The sequence below is a fragment of the Tupaia chinensis genome, unplaced genomic scaffold (genome assembly GCF_000334495.1).
Source record: "Tupaia chinensis unplaced genomic scaffold, TupChi_1.0 Scaffold000706_1, whole genome shotgun sequence".
NCBI lineage: Eukaryota > Metazoa > Chordata > Mammalia > Scandentia > Tupaiidae > Tupaia > Tupaia belangeri.
The window spans coordinates 5,036,712-5,053,854 of NW_006160229.1; the positions used below are offsets into that span (position 1 = coordinate 5,036,712).

Genomic DNA, 17,143 nt, shown 5'->3' on the forward strand with positions numbered 1-17,143 from the left:
AAGACAGAGAGAGACATAGAGACAGAAAGCAAGAAATCATCCCCCAGGGAGGATGGCCACCCTGCAATCCTTTCTCCTCTCGGGATCTTGGGCACGCACGCACACGCGCCCAGCGTGAGTTTAAGCCACCGGGTCCGGGACTCGAACTGCAGTCAGCTACATGGGAGTTCAGTGACATAGCCATTACACCAACAGCTGGGCCTGAAAACAGGCATCCTTTAATTGGGGAATAAAAATGTTTTTGAACTGATTTACTACGATGGCTGCAACGCAAGTAAAGTTACTGCAAATTATTGAACTGTACACCTGAAATGGATGATTTTTTTCTCAGAAATGTTCTTCAGGGGACCGGTGGGTGGCGATTAAGGGCGCTGGACTCCCACATGGTTGACTGACTGCAGTTCAAGTCCTGGAGCTGGCAGCTTGCTTTCTCACTTCCTCTCTCTCTCTCTCTCTTTCTCTCTCTCGTTCTTCCTCTGTTCCTCTTTGTCAAATTAAAATAAGTAAATAAATAAATAAAACTAAATAAAATAATTCTCTAATACACACGCACACTTCAGTAAAGGCTTTTTTTCCCCTTTTTTTCTATAGCATGCGTGCACTCACCAGAGGGGAAAGGAGTGAGAAATCACCCATAGGGGAAATGGCCATGCCACAATCCCTTCTCCTCCAAGCTCCTCTCCAGATTTGGGTCATGTACATCTGTCTTCCAAGCCGCGAGGTTCGAGAATTGAACTGTGCAGTTGGCGATGTGGGATCCAGTCACCTTAATCTCCATGCCACCTGCTGGGCCAGTAAAGGCATTCGAAAAAAATGCACAAAATTGAGTTAATGGTAGAGGTAAGCATCCTGATTTGAAATAACAAATAAGCGATAATTAGGTCAGGGAACAGTTAGGGTAGGATGGAAGTGTTTCGTGTTTGTTTAGTTTGCTATAGAGTATGTGTGCTCATCAGAGAAAGAGAGGAAGAAAGAGACAGGGAGAAAGGGAGAAAGCACCAAGCAGGGCTAGCAGAGGACGTAATGGACTCCCACATGGCCGACTGTAATACAAGTCCCAGAACTGGTGGCTTGAAAAATCACACCAGGGGGACCAGCAGTTAGCGTAATGGCTATGTCGTTGGACTCCCATGGAGTCAACCGCAGTTCGAGTCCCGGACCCGGTGGCTTAAACTCACACCGGGGGCATATGCGTGCATGCCCAGGATCCCGAGAGGAGAAAGGAGGAGAAGGGATTGCGGCATGGCCATTCCTCCTGAGGGGTGATTTCTCGCTTTCTGTCTCTCTGTCTCTCTCTGTCTTTCTGGCGAGTGCACGTGCCCTATAGCAAAAACCTCTCCAAAAAAAAAAAAAAAAAAAAAAGTCACACCAGGTATTTGTGTGTGCATGTCCAAAATCCAAGGAGGAGAATAAAAAAGGGATTGCAGTGTGGCCAGCCCCCTATGGGGATGACTTCTCACTTTCTCTCTCTCTGTCTCTCTTGTGAGCATATGCACCTGAAACTTAATAATAAAAATGCACATGGCAACTGCTTCTCCATTATCTTCTCACGATTTTGGGCATGCATGCACATGCCCCGAGCAAGTCCTTCAAGCTGCTAAGTCCAGGACTCGAACCACATAGTTGGTCATATGGGATCCAGCTGCGGCAGCCACCACACCATGGCTGGCTTGGATGGAAGTGTTTTAGGCAGAGGAAATGGAATGTGCATTAATAGGTCCCAGACCATGATTGCCTGGTAGGCCCTAGAAAAAAAGTAAGGCTTTATCTTAAATGTTTGAGAGAAAGGCCCTGATGAATCATAAATATATGAGTGTTTTTGCATGTTGGTGGCGGGCAGGGCTGCTAAGGAGATGCGGCAGGACCAGTAGAGAGGTTATTGTAGTCACTCCATGTTACACTCCATGTGACGACCCTGCCTCCTGGAAAAATGTACATATTGAAGTTCCTTATGCCCAATAGCTCAGATATGACTGTATTTGGAGGTAGGATCTTTAAATAGACAGTTAAGTTAAAATGAAGTCATTAGTGTGAGTCCTAATCCACTATGACCAGTGTCTTTATAAGAAGAGATTGGGGGGAGGAGGTCAGCAGATGGTGTAGCAGTTACATTGCTGAACTCCGTATGGACAACTGCGGTTCGAGTCCTGGACCCGGTGGCTTGAAAATCATATCAGACACATATGTTTGTGTCCCTAAGATCCCGGGAGGAAACTGGAGAAGGGATTGTGGAGGGGCCATCCCCCGGGGGTGATTTCTCACTTTCCCTCTCACAGTCTGTCTCTCTGGCAAGTACATATGCCCTAAGGCAAAAAAAAAAAAAACTTTAAAAAAAAAATTAAAAAGGGGGGAACCAGCAGATGGTGTAATGGCTATGTTGCTGGACTTCCATGAAGCTGACTGCAGTTCTAGTCCCTGATCTGGGGGCTTAAACTCATACCGGGCATATGTGCATCTGTGCCCAAAATCCCGAGAGGAGAATGGAGGAGAAGGAATTGCAGCATGGCCATCCCCCTGGGGGGTGATTTCCTGCTTTCTGTCTCTCTGTCTCTCCAGCAAGTAATTGCACATATAGGAAAAATCTCTCCGAAAAATTTTAAAAAAGAAGAGATTAGGATGCAGACACGTGCAGATGGGGAAGACCATATGAAGATGAAGGGAGTAGAGAGTCATTTATTAATATAGAAGCCAGAGACAGAGGCCTTAAGAAAAACCTAGTCCTGCTGACACCTCCATCTTGGACTTTAAGCCTCCAGATCCGTTAACAACTTTCATTTCTGTCGTTCTCCCAAACTGTGACTCTTTGCCATGACAACCCTACTACACTATGTACTCCACTTGAAGGATAAGAGTGACATAGACAAGGCTGTGGTTCTCAAACTTTCTGGTCTCAGGAATCCTTTATATACTTGAAAAATGAATGAGGAATCCCAAAGAGCATTTGTTTCCGTGGGTTGTACCTATGGGTATTTATATTTATCATCTTTACAAAAAAAAAAAAAAAAAAAAAAAAGGTTTTTTTTTTTTTATTTTTAAAAAAAAAAAAAAAAAAAAAAAAAAAGAACATTTTTTACACCAAGGGCATATGTGCCCAAGATCCTTATAAGCTAGAGGGCTGGAGAACAGGGATTGCAGTGTAATGAGACCCTGTGGGGAATGCCCTCCCTCATCTCTCTATCTCTCTTGTGAAAGAAACAAAATAAGATTAAAATTCTTTATTTCTTTATTTATTTAGAGACTTTTGCTATTGGGCATGTGAGCTCGACAGAGAGACACCAAGGGCATATGTGCCCAAGATCCTTATAAGCTAGAGGGCTGGAGAACAGGGATTGCAGTGTAATGAGACCCTGTGGGGAATGCCCTCCCTCATCTCTCTATCTCTCTTGTGAAAGAAACAAAATAAGATTAAAATTCTTTATTTCTTTATTTATTTAGAGACTTTTGCTATTGGGCATGTGAGCTCGACAGAGAGACAGAGAGACAAAAAGCAAGAAATCCCCCCTGGGGGGATGGCCATGCTGCCATCACTTCTCCTCCCAGGATTTTAGGCACACATGCACATGCACCCAGTGTGAGTTTCAAGCCTCCTGGTCTGGGACTCGAACCACAGTCGGTCATGTGGGAATCCAGTGCCCAAACCACTACACCACCTACTGGCCTCTAAAAATGTTTTTATAAAATTGAAAGGGCCAGCACCACGGCCTGGTGGTTAAGGCAGTCAGATCCCACATACCTGACCACGCGGCTGGAATGCCAACCCTGAAGACACTCTGGGCTCCTGTGCATGCATGCTCCAAATCCTAGCAGGAGGGAGAGACCTAGGAGAAGGTATTTAGGGGAGACCACACCCCACTGTGGGTTGCTTTCTCCTTTTCCCTCATGCTCTGCCTCTGGTAAACACGTGCCCTCTGGTAACATTTTAAAAAACTGAGAAAACAAACTAATTCACTTATTTAAAAATGATCATTAAAACAGATGGCATGGTAGTTAAGGTGCTGGACTCCCACACAGCTGACTGCAGTTCAAATTCTGACATGGCAAGTTGAAAATCACTCCAAGTGAGGAACCAGTAGGTGGCATGGTGGTTAATGTTGCTGGACTCTCACATGGCCAACCATGGTTCAAGTCCCGGACCTGGTGACTTGCTTTCTCACTTTCCCTCTCTCTCTCTTTCTTTGTTTCTCTCTCTCTCTAGCCGTGTCCCTCTCTGGTCAAATTAAAGTAAGTAAGTAAATAAATAAATCATTAAATAAACATTTTTTAAAACAACATCAACGGCAAAGAAAAAAGAAAATCACTCCAGGAGTGTGCGTGTGCGTCCAAAATTCCGACAGGAGAATGGAAGAGAAGGGACTGCAAAGTGGCCATCTCTCCTGGAGGGTGATTTCTCACTATCTCTCTGGCAAGCACATATGCCCTATGGCAAAATTAATTATAAATGTACAGTATTTTAAGACAACTAACACTTCATTCATTAAAAAGCCCGTATCTTCTAAAAGAAATGAATGGGGTCCGACGGTTGGCGTGGTGGTTAAGGGCGCTGGACTCCCACATGGCAAACCACGATCTGAGTCCTGGATCTGGTGGCTTGCCTTCTCGCTCTTGCTCTCTCACTCTGTCCCTCTCTGGTCAAATTAAAATAAATAAATAAAGTTTAAAAAAATATTTCTTAAAAAAAAGAAATGAATGGTTAAAAAGGGTGATATTACTTTTTCATTTTTGCAAATCTCTTTAGTGATTGGCTTAAAAGAAGGCAGCTAGATTCTCATCCCTGTGTTTGATCTGTTCTGATATCACATGCCATATGGCCTCTTGACTGCTGCACGCCTGTGGGAGTGAGAGTGGAAAGGCACATGCTAGCTTGGTATTATTGCAAAAACTGGTTTGGATCTATGAATGCACTGAATGAGCATCAGAGCCCCAGGGATCCTCAAACCAAACTCTGAGAACTGCTTGACCAGCATGTTAACCGTACACAGAAAGAAATATTTAGGAGAGAAAATTGACAAGATCTGATGATTAATAGATGAGATGGTGGGTAATGAGGGAGAAGGAAGTGTCAAGGGTGACTCATTGGTTTGAGGCTTGCATAACCGGATTGATGGGAGCCGTTCACTGAGTTGTAGCATAAAGGAAAATAATCAGGTCTAGGGAGTCATAGAGAAAGGGCAGAAGTTGGTGTTGGACATGTTACGAATGGAGATGTTAAACATGCTGCTGAACATATAGCTCCAGAAGAGAGATAACAAATTTGGCAGTCAGTGGTTTATGGATGATGGAAGAAATCGCATAATGGGAGAGTATAGAGTGAGAAGAAGATCCAGGGCCAATCTTTGAAAAATATCAACTATATCTTGTCTGAGGGGCTGAGCCTCAGAGTCACTAAAAAGGCAGGCAGAGAGGTAGGTGAAAAACCAGAAGAGGGTGATGTGAAACATAAAAGTAGACCTTGGAGCCAAGGGAAGAGAGTGTTTGAAGGAAAACGTGGTCAAGAGCTTCAAAGGCCAAGTAAAATTGAGACCAGCAGGTGGCATAGCAGTTAAGATGCTGGACTGGCACATGGCTGACCAAGATTCAAGTCCTAGACCTGGTGACCTGAAACTCACACCAGGCACGTGTGTGTGTGCATCCAAAATCCCGAGAGGAGAGGGGAATGCAATATGGGCATTGTCCCGGGGAGTGATTTCTCACTTCCTGTCCCCTCTCTTTCTCTCTCTGTCTCTGTGGCAAGCACACAAGCCTCATAGCAAAAATCTCTCTCTCTCTACAAAAAAAAAAAAAAAAAAGCACAAAAAAATAACAGAAAAGTTTCTTTTTGATTTGGCGACATGGATGTCATTGCTGACATGAAACATAACTCTTCAAGGGGAAGTCATCAAGATAAAAGTTAGATTCGAGTGGGTTGAGAATTGAGTATAAAGGTCTTGAAGTGAAGGTAGTTGGTATAGACCAATCGCTTATTCAATGTATTTTTAATTGTACATGTACTACAAAATTATAGATTCTCCTTTTCAAAATGAAAACATAATAAAGAAAACTAAAATCCTTTCTTTCACTGCCACCAATCTAGTCTTCTTTCTACCTTCCAGAGATAATCATTGTCATTTGTTTGATGTGTGCCCTTCCGGTTTTTTCCATGTATTAACATAGTACTGTCATATATAGCATAATTTTACACATACACATACATAGGTGCATATATTTATGCATATGTTTTATAAAGAATGAACTACTATATTTTTTAACAGATGCATGCTATTATATAGTACATCATAATTTATTTTGGCCACTTTTCTACTGATGGCCATTTACATTTTTTTAGTCACTAAACAGTTCTGCAAAAAACTGCCTCACAGGGCCAGAATGTGGCTTAGTGGTAAGATGCTGAACTCCCACGTGGCCAGTGGAGTTCGTGTCCCAGATCTGGTGGCTTAAAAGTCACGCCAGGAGTGTGTGTGTGCGCACGTGTGCTACGCAAAATCCCCCGAGGGGAAGGGAGGAGAAGGGGTTGCAGTGAGGAGAGATTTCTTACTTTCCCTCTGACTGTCTCTCTCTGGAGAGGAATGTGCCCCATGGCAAAAACCTAACCAAAAAAACTGCCTCACACATGCTGCCTAGGCCCTTTAAGGCACAAAATGCTTTCTTCACCCTACTCTAGTTTGTGATTTTTAGGTCTGCATTTTCTGCTATTTCCGAGGTGGTACCAATGCTGCCATTCTGAGGAAACCACCACACTTTCAGAACCACTATTCTAAGTAGCGGGAGGAAAAGAAGCTGTACAATTGGTACAGACATGCATAGACATGTAAATTTGGTAACTATAATATGAGGGAGCTCCTATGTAATGATTTCTATTTTCTAAAACGGGAATTGGGGGCAAATGTTAATATGGGCATAGAAGGTGGGGAGGATATGGTCCTAGAACAGAAAATTAGAGATGAATGGAGAAAATTTTCTAAAATGATTACAGGGGCCAGCAAGTGGTGTAGTGGTTAAGGTGCTGGACTTCCACTTGGCCAACAGCAGTTCGAGTCCCAGACCTGGAGGTATGAAATTGATGCCAGGCACACGTGTGTGCATGCTCAAAATGCTGAGAGGGTAGGACCAGCAGATTGCATAAAGGCTATGTTGCTGGATTCCAATGTAGTCAACAGTGGTTTGAGTCCCAGACCTGGCAGCTTAAAATTCATGCCAGACATGTGTGCTTGTGTGCTAAAAATCCTGAGAAAAGAATGGAGGAGAAGGGATTGCAGTGTGGCCATCCGCCCTAGGAGATGATTTCTCTCTTTCTGTCTCTGTTTCTCTGGCGAGCACACATGCCCTATTGCAAAAATCTCTCTAAAAACAAAACAAAACAAAACAGACAAACAAACAAAAAACAAGCAAAATCCTGAGAGGAGAAGGGATTGTGGTGTTGCCATCACCCCAGGGGTGAGTTCTCACTTTCTCTCTTCTCCTCTCTCTGTCTCTCTGGCAAGGGCACATGACCTATAGCAAAAATCTCTCTCACTCTCTAAAATAAGAACTACTCATTTAATTTTATTTATAATTATTTTTAATTGCTACAGGGTAGCACGTACACTCACTAGAGAGAAAGAGGGAAAGTGAAAAAGCAAGCCACCAGATCTGGGACTGGAACTACGGTAGGTCATGTAGGACTTCAGTGCCTTAACCACCATGCCACCTGCTGGTCCCAAGTGATCATGACTTTTATACTAGTCTCATCTGTCCAATTGTGTGACTTATTCCTGTAGACACAGAAAAAGTGAGTTAGTGGCTTCACCTTAAGCTAAGATTTTGTCACCCTATGGTCTCAAAAAGACATTTAGCAGCTCATGCCAGAAACCTGGCATCACTTTTGATTCCTCCTTCATTCCCTGTTGCCAACACATCTTCAATATTAACAACTAGCACTTAATACAGTACTTACTATGTCCTAGGAACGATTTTAAATGCTTTGTGAATGTTAACTCATTTAATCCTCCTACTTCTGTAAGTACTATTGGTATTTCCACTTTGTAAATGAGGAGACTGAAACGCAGAGAAATTATGGATTTGCCTAGCTAGGAAATGGGAGAGCCGAACTGCAAGCCAGGCATTGGGCACCAGAATCCATGTCCTTAGCTAGGTCATTCTGCATTGTATCAGCTTCTTTAATAGGTTTCTGATCTACCTACTTCTCTCTGTCTCTGTGACCACCATCCTAGCCCCAGTCACGTCACACCTCACTCGGAATACTGCCTGAAACTCCTAAATGCTTCCACACTTGCCGTCATACAACTCATTCCTCACACAGCTGCCAGAACAATCTTTCAGAATAGCTAATCAGGGGGCCAGCAGGTGACATAGTGGTTAAGGCACTGGACTCTCACATGATCCACTGCAGTTTGAGTCCCGATCCTGTGGCTTGAAATTCATGCAGGCATGTGTGCTTGCTTGCATGCCTAAAATATGGAGAGAAGAATGGAGAAGAGATTGTGTTATGGCCATGCCCTTGGGGGTGGTGTGATTTCTTGCTTTCTGTCTCTCTCGTGAGCACACGTACCCTATAGCAAAAATCTCTAAAAAAAAAAAAAAAAAAAGAAAAAAAGAAAGAAAGAAGAGAAGATGAAAAAAAGAAAGAAAGAAGAGAAGATAAAAAGTAAAAGAAACAAATCAAGGGCCAACAGATGATGTAATCGTTAAAGGCACTGGACTCCCACATGACTGACTAAAGTTCAAATCTTGGACCTGGCAAGTTTCTTTCTTACTCTCTATCTCTGTCTCTCTCTGGTGAGTGCACATGCCCAGTAGCAAATTTTAAAATTAACTAAAAATCAGCCCAAGATGGGGCCAGCAATTGGCATAATGGCTATGTCACTGGACTCCATGTAGTCAACCGCAGTTTGAGTCCCAGACCTGGTGGCTTAAACTCACTCCAGGCACGTGTATGTGCGTACCCAAGATCCTGAGAGGAGAATGGAGGAGAAGGGATTGTGGTGTGGCCATCCCCCCTGGGGGGTGATTTCTTGCTTTCTGTCTCTCTGTTTCTCTCTGTCTTTCTGGCAAGCACATGTACCCTATAGCAAAAACCTCACCCCCCCCCAAAAAAAAAAATCAGTCCAAGTTGTTCTGGGTTAATGCCATTTGATGGTTTCCATTGTTCTTAAAATGAATGCCCAAATTCGTGGCAATGACTTACAAGGGCCTCAATGATCTACACCTCCCTAACCCTATTGCTGTTTCCCTTGATCATTATGTTCTTCCAAGCTCATCAAATATATCACATTCTTTCCCTCTCAAAGTCTTTGCACATGCTATTGCTACCATCTAGAATGTACTTCCTATAGGTGTTTTCTGCTCATTCTTCAACTCTCACGCTTCTGTGTCACTTCCTCAGAGAGCTCTTTCTTGACTATTGTAAGTAGGATTCCTCTCCTTGCACACACATACTTTATTTATTCATTTATTTATTTATTTTAAAAATTTATTTTACACTCATTCACTGAACATCACAGCATACAAAATGTGATTTCCCATCCAGAATACACTGTATAGTGGCTTAATCATACATGTTATCATCAACAAATAATTTTCCATTTCTTGTTTCTTGTGTATACATAAATTTTTTTCTCTCTATTTCTCACCCTCTGCCATCTCCCATCCTCCTCCCACACTGTCTCTGATGTCTGGAGTTCATTTCCATTCCTTTTTCCCCCACTTTTCATAAAAATAATTATTTTATTTAACTTTATTTATTTATTTTTTAATTTGACCAGAGAGGGACAGAGAGAGAGAGAGAGGAAGAGAAGGCAAGCCACTATGTCCAGGACTCAAACTGCAGTTGGACATGTGGGAATCCAGCACCCTTGACCATCAGGCCACCTGCTGGCCCCTTTCACCCACATTTTATTGATTCACAAAATATCTTAATTCATCTAACTACTTTCAATGGCAAGTTCAGCTGATATACACATACCTGAGAACACATGTCGGACTTTAGGCATGAAACTCTGAGTAGAAGGAATATACTATAAAGTAGCACCTAGCTGATGATACATATCTTACTGTGGTCATTAAACAGGTATTTTAACTATATTTTTCACTTCAAGAAAGGCAGTTTTAGCTTTATTAAATCGAAATCAAAAAATGTTAAAAGAACTTTGCTTAAGAGTTAAAGCCAGAAAACAGGTTAGTATTCCGTTCAAATAGTAGGTACATGGACTTGTCCACAACTCAAGAGAAGACAAAAATCCTTAACTCTGGAAAACAATGCATAGAAGAAAATCAGCAATGTTTTAGTCAGAAGTCATAAAATTCTACCTCACCAGTTCAATCTCATGTACTTTATCTATGTTCTGTTGTGGTCCAATTTTTTGTTTAAATGCTGGAAGATAACATTCAACTTCGATTTGCCCCTACCATTAAGTTGGCCATTTTCTTAGTTGTTTTTGAACTCTTATTTCTGTGCGTCTGGCTTTAGTTTTCCTGAGATAGCACTCACACCAGAACTTCTTGGAGAACCAGTCTGGTATCGGTAAATTCTTTCAGGTTTTGCTTATCTGAGAATGTTCTTGTCTTCTCTTCCCATGTGAAGGATAATCTTGTCAGGGACAGTATTCTTGGTTGAAATTGCTTTTCCCTTAACACTTTGAATATACTTTCCCATTCTTTCCTCGCTCACATTGTTTCTGATGAGAGATCTGCTGTGAGCCTGATGGGATGTCCTTTGTAGGTAACTTGATGTTATTCTCTTGCCAAACTTAGTATCTTGTCTTTGTCTGTGGTTTTGGTCAATCTGGCTCTAATGTGTCTTGGAGAAGATCTTGGGTTGATTATATTTGGGGTCCTCTGTATTTCTTGGGTCTGGATCTTTGAATGCCTCTCTAGGTTTAGAAAGTTTTCTTCCAGGATTTCATGGAATAGATCATCAATGCCCTTATTTGTCTCTTCACCTTCTGGGATACTGATTATCTCAATTTTGGAGGCTATTTTCTCAGTCTTCATGGTGGATTTTTCTAGCTCAGCCATCCTGACTTCTACATCTGGGATTCAATCTTCTGTATAATCTAGTCTGCTTTTAATACTTTCGAGAGAGGTTTTGACCTCCTGTTTTATAGTCTTCATCTCTCACAGTTCCGTTTCTTTTTTTATGGTGCGTATTTCCTCTTTTAGATCATGCGAGAACTTCCTCACCTCCTGAAACTCAACAGCTCTTTTCTCCTGCCTCTTCTGGAGTTCATTGTCTCTCTTCTCTTGGATCTCTGTTAGCTTTGTCACTATGAATTTTGTTTGTTTGTTTGTTTTTTGTTTGTTTGTTTGTTTGTTTTATAAGGCACATGCACTTGCCAGAAAGAGTAACAGAGAGACAGAACGTGAGAAATCACCCCCCAGGGGGGATGGCCACATCACAATCCCTTTGCCTCCATTCTCCTCTTGGGATCTTGGGCACGCACATATGCGCTCCCGGCTTGAGTTTAAGTCACCGGGACCAGGACTCAAACCACAGTTGACTACATGGAGTCCAGTGACATAGCTACTATGCCAACTGCTAGTCCCAAATATTCTAAATTCTTTATCAGACATTTCCATAAATTCCATTGTACTGTCTGTGGATGAAGAGGAGTTATTCTTTTCCCTTGGAGGAGAGGTATTTTCTTGGTTTCTCATATTTCTTGTGCCTCTGTGGTGGTTTCTCTGGTCATCTGATGGGTTACACGTTTCTTCCTAATTTCTAAAAGTTCAATCTGAATATTCAGAGGCACGCAGGAGGAGGTGATCTCCAATCTCTTTGCTGTTCCATTTTTTCCCTTTGTGTGGGCAGTTTCAGTGGGACTTGAGGAACATGTTGACCCTAATAGTATACAGATGTTTGGCTATGGTTCACTTAGACCTGTCTGGACACTCAGTGCGCAGAGGCTGAGCAGAAAATTGATGAAGGTAAAAGAAAAAGGATAAGTGGGAACAGCAGGTGGCGTGGTGGTTAAGGTGCTGGACACTCCCACATAGCCAACCACGGTTTGAGTCCCGGATCTGGTGACTTGCTGTCTCGCTTTCCATCTCCCTCTCTCTCTCTTTCTCTCTCTCTCCCTGTGTCTCTCTCTGATCAAATTAAAATAAATGAATGAAAAAATAAATAAAATTAAATAAATAATTTTTGAAAAAAGAAAAAGGATAAGAAATCAGAGAAAGGGAAAAAAATTGAGAGAAAGAAAAAAAAATAAATAAAAAATGAAAACCGCGCGGCAAGTTCTCAGCTCCAATGGATGAGTCAGTCTTCTTCTGAAGGCCTGCATATTTGCGTCTCCTAAATGGGAGTGGGGAAGGGGGGTTATTAGCAAGATAAAGGAGGATCTGAGAGTCAAGAAAATACTTTACTTTAAAAAAATTTCAAAAAGAAAAATTTCAAAAAATGAAAAGACAGAGAGAAGGATACTGGGGCCCTACTAATTGAGAATGGGGTCGGGACGGTGAAGTCTCAGTAGAAAATCTTCATTGCTCTTAGTGCCTGAAAGCGCTAGTTCTCAGCTCCAATGGAGGAGTCAATCTTCTCCATACTTTTTATTTTCTAGTATTGAGACTTGTATTCTTCATAGCAATTCTCACTATTTTATGTTTGTTTTATTAATTTTCTCACATGTCTTCCCCTGCCCCCAGACTATAGGTTTCACTAGGGCATGGTCACATCCACTTTATTCATTCACCATTGCATACCAGTCTCTATTACAGCAACTAACACATATGAGGTCATTGATAAATATTCATCAGGGGAATGAGGCAATGAATTTGAACAGTTAATGAAGTTGGGGAGCTCTATTGAGAGATTTGACCTAGAAATATAAATCCTAGAGTCATAGGGATAGTTATTGTAGTGGACACCCAGGAGATGGATGGGATCATCTAAGAGTGAGAATACAATAAAAAGACAAGAGATTCTAGTGACAGTCCTGGAGAAGCTCTATTATTTAAAGATTTAGTAAAAAAGACCCATCAAAGCAGTTTGGGAACGAATGAATGCTTTTATTGTCAAATGGATCAGTCTTTTCTTCATGCTACTTGGATATTGCATCAGGGGATTCTTTTGGTTCTCCATTCAAAATCTGTTCAGGAACCAACTTCTGACGAACTCCACTATCACCGCTTTTTTTTTGGGGGGGGCGGGGGGAGAGGTTTTTGCTATAGGGCACGTGCGCCCGCCAGGATGACAGAGACAGAGAGACAGAAAGTGAGAAATAAGTCTCCCAGGGGGATGACCAGGCCACAATCCCTTCTCCTCCATTCTCCTATTGGGATCTTGGGCGCGCACACACACGTGCCCGGCATGAGTTTAAGCCACCAGGTCCAGGACTCGAACTGTTGTCGACTACATGGGAGTTCAGAGACATAGCCATTACGCTAACTGCTGGTCCACTGTCACCACTTTGATCCAAGGCATTGTTATTTCAAAAGTCTCCTAACTGGTCTGGTTGCTTTCTGCTTTACTGTCTACAGTGTGTCCCCAACACAGTAGCCAATGCGATCCTGTTACAATGCCAGTTAGATTCCTCACTCCTCTCTGCTCTATGGCCACCAGAGACTCTCCATTTCACTACAGTAAAAGCCAAAGAATTTTCCAGAACCTACATGATTTGGCTCCTCTGTTACTTTTCAGCCTTATCTGCTACTACTCGGTATGGGAGGGCTTCAAAAAGTTCATGGAAAATTGGGATTAAATACAAGTTTCCTTTGGTGCAAAAAAAAATTTTTTTTGAGAGGTTTTTGCCATAGGGCACATGTGCTCGCTAGATAGACAGAAAGAGACAGAGAGACAGAAAGCAAGAAATCACCCCCCAGGGGGGATGGCCACGCCACAATCCCTTCTCCTCCATTCTCTTCTCGGGATCTTGGGCAGGCATGCACACGCGTCCAGCGTGAGTTTTAAGTCACCGTGTCTGGGACGCGAACCACAGTCGACTACGTGGGAGTCCAGCAACATAGCCATTACGCCAACTTCTGGTCCTGACTCTTCATATTTTGTCACTCCATTTCAGCCCTGCTAACCTCCTTGCTGTTCTTAAATGTGGCAGATATGCCATGCCAGGTATGCCAGTTTTTGTGGCATGCTCTTCCTCCCAGATATCCACATGCTCACTCACTCCTTGATCTTTGCTTCACTATCACTTTTGTAGCGAGTCCAGCGCTGATAGACATTTTCAACTTTGCACACTTCCACTTCATACTACTGATGTCTCACCCCACCCCACCCTCTTTTCTTGCATGCTCTATTTTTAAAAATGTATTTATTTTGGGACCAGCAGATGACGTAATGGTTATGTCATTCAACTCCTATGTAGTCAACCACTGTTTCAGTCCTGGACCCGGCAGCTTAAAACTCACACTGGGCATGTGTGCATGTATGCCCAAGATCCTGGGAGGAGAATGAAAGAGAAGGGATTGCAGAGTGGTCATCCCCCCTGGGGGGTGATTTCTCACTTTCTCTCTCTGTCTCTCTGGCAAGTGCATACATCGTGCAGCAAAAACATCTCTCTTAAAAAAAAAAAAAGGTCTTCTTGGGGACCAGCAGTTAGCATAATGGCTATGTCACTGGACTCCCACATAATCAACCATGGTTCGAGTCCCGGAGGCGGTAGTTTTTTTTTTAATTATTATTTTATTTAACTTTATTTATTGATTTTAATTTGACAAGGGAGAGACAGAGTGAGCGAGGAGAGAGAGAGTGAGAAAGCAAGCTGCCAGGTCTGGGACTTGAACCGTGGTCAGCCATGTGGGAGTCCAGCGTCCTTAACCACCACACCACCTGCCGGCCCCTGGGAGATGGTAGTTTAAACTCATGCTGGGCATATGTGCATGCATGAACAGGATGCCAAGAGAATGGAGGAGAAGGGATTGTGGTGTGGCCATCCCCACTAGGGGGTGATTTCTCGCTTTCTGTCTCTCTGTCTCTCTCTGTCTTTTGGGTGAGCACACACACCCTATAGCAAAAACCTTTCCAGAAAAAAAGTCTTCTATTAGAGGAGACAGGTGGGGAGAGTGGAGGGAGAAAGGACATCCCCTACAGTCTTTACATCACCATTCTACCACTGGCCCTCGCCAGCCAAGATCTGCATATATACATATGTGTGTGTGTCCAGCTTGCACAGGGAGACCTCAGGATACAAACCTGGGACCTCTCATGTGGTCTCAGCATCATATTACCACTGCATCACCATAACCAAACTGCTCTATTTGTCTCATAGCATTTTCCACCTTCAAGTGTACTTTACAATTTATTTATGTGGTTTATTGTTTATTATCTGTCCTTCCTATCTTGACCCATTCAGGCTGCCCTAACAAATTGTCATAGACAGGAACAATACAAATTCATTTTTCATGGTTCTGGAGGTTGGAAGGCCACAATTAGGATGCTAGCATTATCAGATCCTGGTGCAACTGGGCTTCCGAGTTGCTGACAGTCAACTTATTGCTGTGTCTTCACATGGAGGAAGGGGTGAGGGACTCTTTGGGGTCTCTTTTGTAAAGGGACTGCCCTGCCTGCCCTGTGACGTAATCATTTCCCAAAGGCCCAACTCCTAATACTATGACCTTAGAAGTTAGGATTTCAACGTGTGAATTTTGGAGGCACAGAAACATTAAGACCATGGCACTGTGCTCATTGAAATATTAACTGCTGGGACCAGCAGATGGCATAATGGTTACACCACTGAATTCCCATGTAGTTGCCCACAGATTGAGACCCAGATCCGGTGACTTAAAACTCACACCGGGCATGTGTGCGTACATGCCCAAAATCCCGAGAGAAGAAAGGATTGCCGTGTGACCATCTGCCCTTGAGGGGTAATTTCTCGCTTTCTGTCTCTCTGTCTCTCTGTGTCTCTCTGGTGAGTGCACACGCCCCATAGCAAAAACCTCTCTAACAAAAATATTAGCTGCAGTTTGGCACTGAATATATATATTTGCTAGGTGGATGTATGGATCCACAGCTCATAACAAGATTATAAAAGCATTCACCCATTTTTCTTCTAGTACTCCATAGTTTTACTTTTTACATTTAAATCTTTGAGCTGGAACTTATTTTAGAGTAAAATCATAGTACGTATCCTAAGTCTTTTCTATCAACACAATTTAATGAATTATCTATTACCTCTAATCCCAAAATGTCTCTTAAGGCATACATCGATTCCTCTTCCTCGAGCACTGAATTTGGTTAAAACTCTTTTTCCTTGTGGAGAAAGAAATGGTAGAATTGTATCTTCATTCAGGCAGCCAGTTCTATTATAGGTACCAGAACCCTACGATAGTTACAGAGTTTTTATTCCTGGCTTCTTGTAGCTAAGTAAGCTATCTCCTGGACAGTAACTCCTTAAAGTGGTTTGGAAAGTTTCCCAGTTTTTAATCACATCAAAGTCTTTCCTCCCTTCCTCTTCCCTACTTCACACAAGATAACGGACTTTAGGAGCAAATGGCAAGGTTATCGTTCTGTAGTTTGCAGAACAGACAGAACTGGATGTAGAGTGACCTACAAGCGTGGGAATCTCAAGAAATTCATGGAAAAAATGGAGTTAGTTTCGGAGCAAAAAAAAAAAAAAAATGAAATGCATGGATAGTCCTTTCATAATATATATTTTCTTTTTGTAACTTCTATTTATTTTTATTTCCACTTGTTATTATTATTTTTTAACTTGATTAGACAGAAAACAGAGAGAGAGAGAAAGGGAAAGTGAGAGAGCAAGCCACACAGGTCCGGGACTCAAACCCCAGTCGGCCATGTGGGAATCCAGCACCTTCAACCACCACGCCACCTGCTGGCCTCCATAATACACATTTTCTATGAGTTTATCAAAGACCTCTTGTATGCCCTTCATGTGAAAATGCAAGGCTGACAGGAGAGTTTCAGTTCAGAGAGCTTCAATGCAATGTGATAACTAAAAGTTAATTTCTAAATGTAACTGGTTGAAGCTCTTAAAACTATGAGTTTTGTTTATTTTTCTCTTCTTCAGTAGAAAATGTGATCCCCATTGCAGGTAAAGTGGCAGGGCCACCGTGTTCATTAAATACTTATTTTTTGGAGAGGTTTTGCCATAGGGTGCGTGAGCTCGCCAGACAGACAGAGAGAGACAGAGAGACAGAAAGCGAGAAATCACCCCCCAGGGGGGATGGCCACATC

General features: G+C 42.5%; 1 protein-coding gene across 1 annotated transcript in view; it reads right to left on the bottom strand.

The window, feature by feature from the left end:
* The window catches only part of LOC102487355 (transmembrane 9 superfamily member 2), a 95,283-nt gene extending 84,273 nt beyond the window's left edge, over positions 1–11,010 (bottom strand). The window contains exon 1 of the mRNA XM_027776670.1: positions 10,935–11,010. Within this exon, the coding sequence (XP_027632471.1) occupies positions 10,935–11,010 (76 nt within the window). The remainder of the gene's footprint in view (positions 1–10,934) is intronic.
* Positions 11,011–17,143: the final 6,133 nt, after the last annotated feature.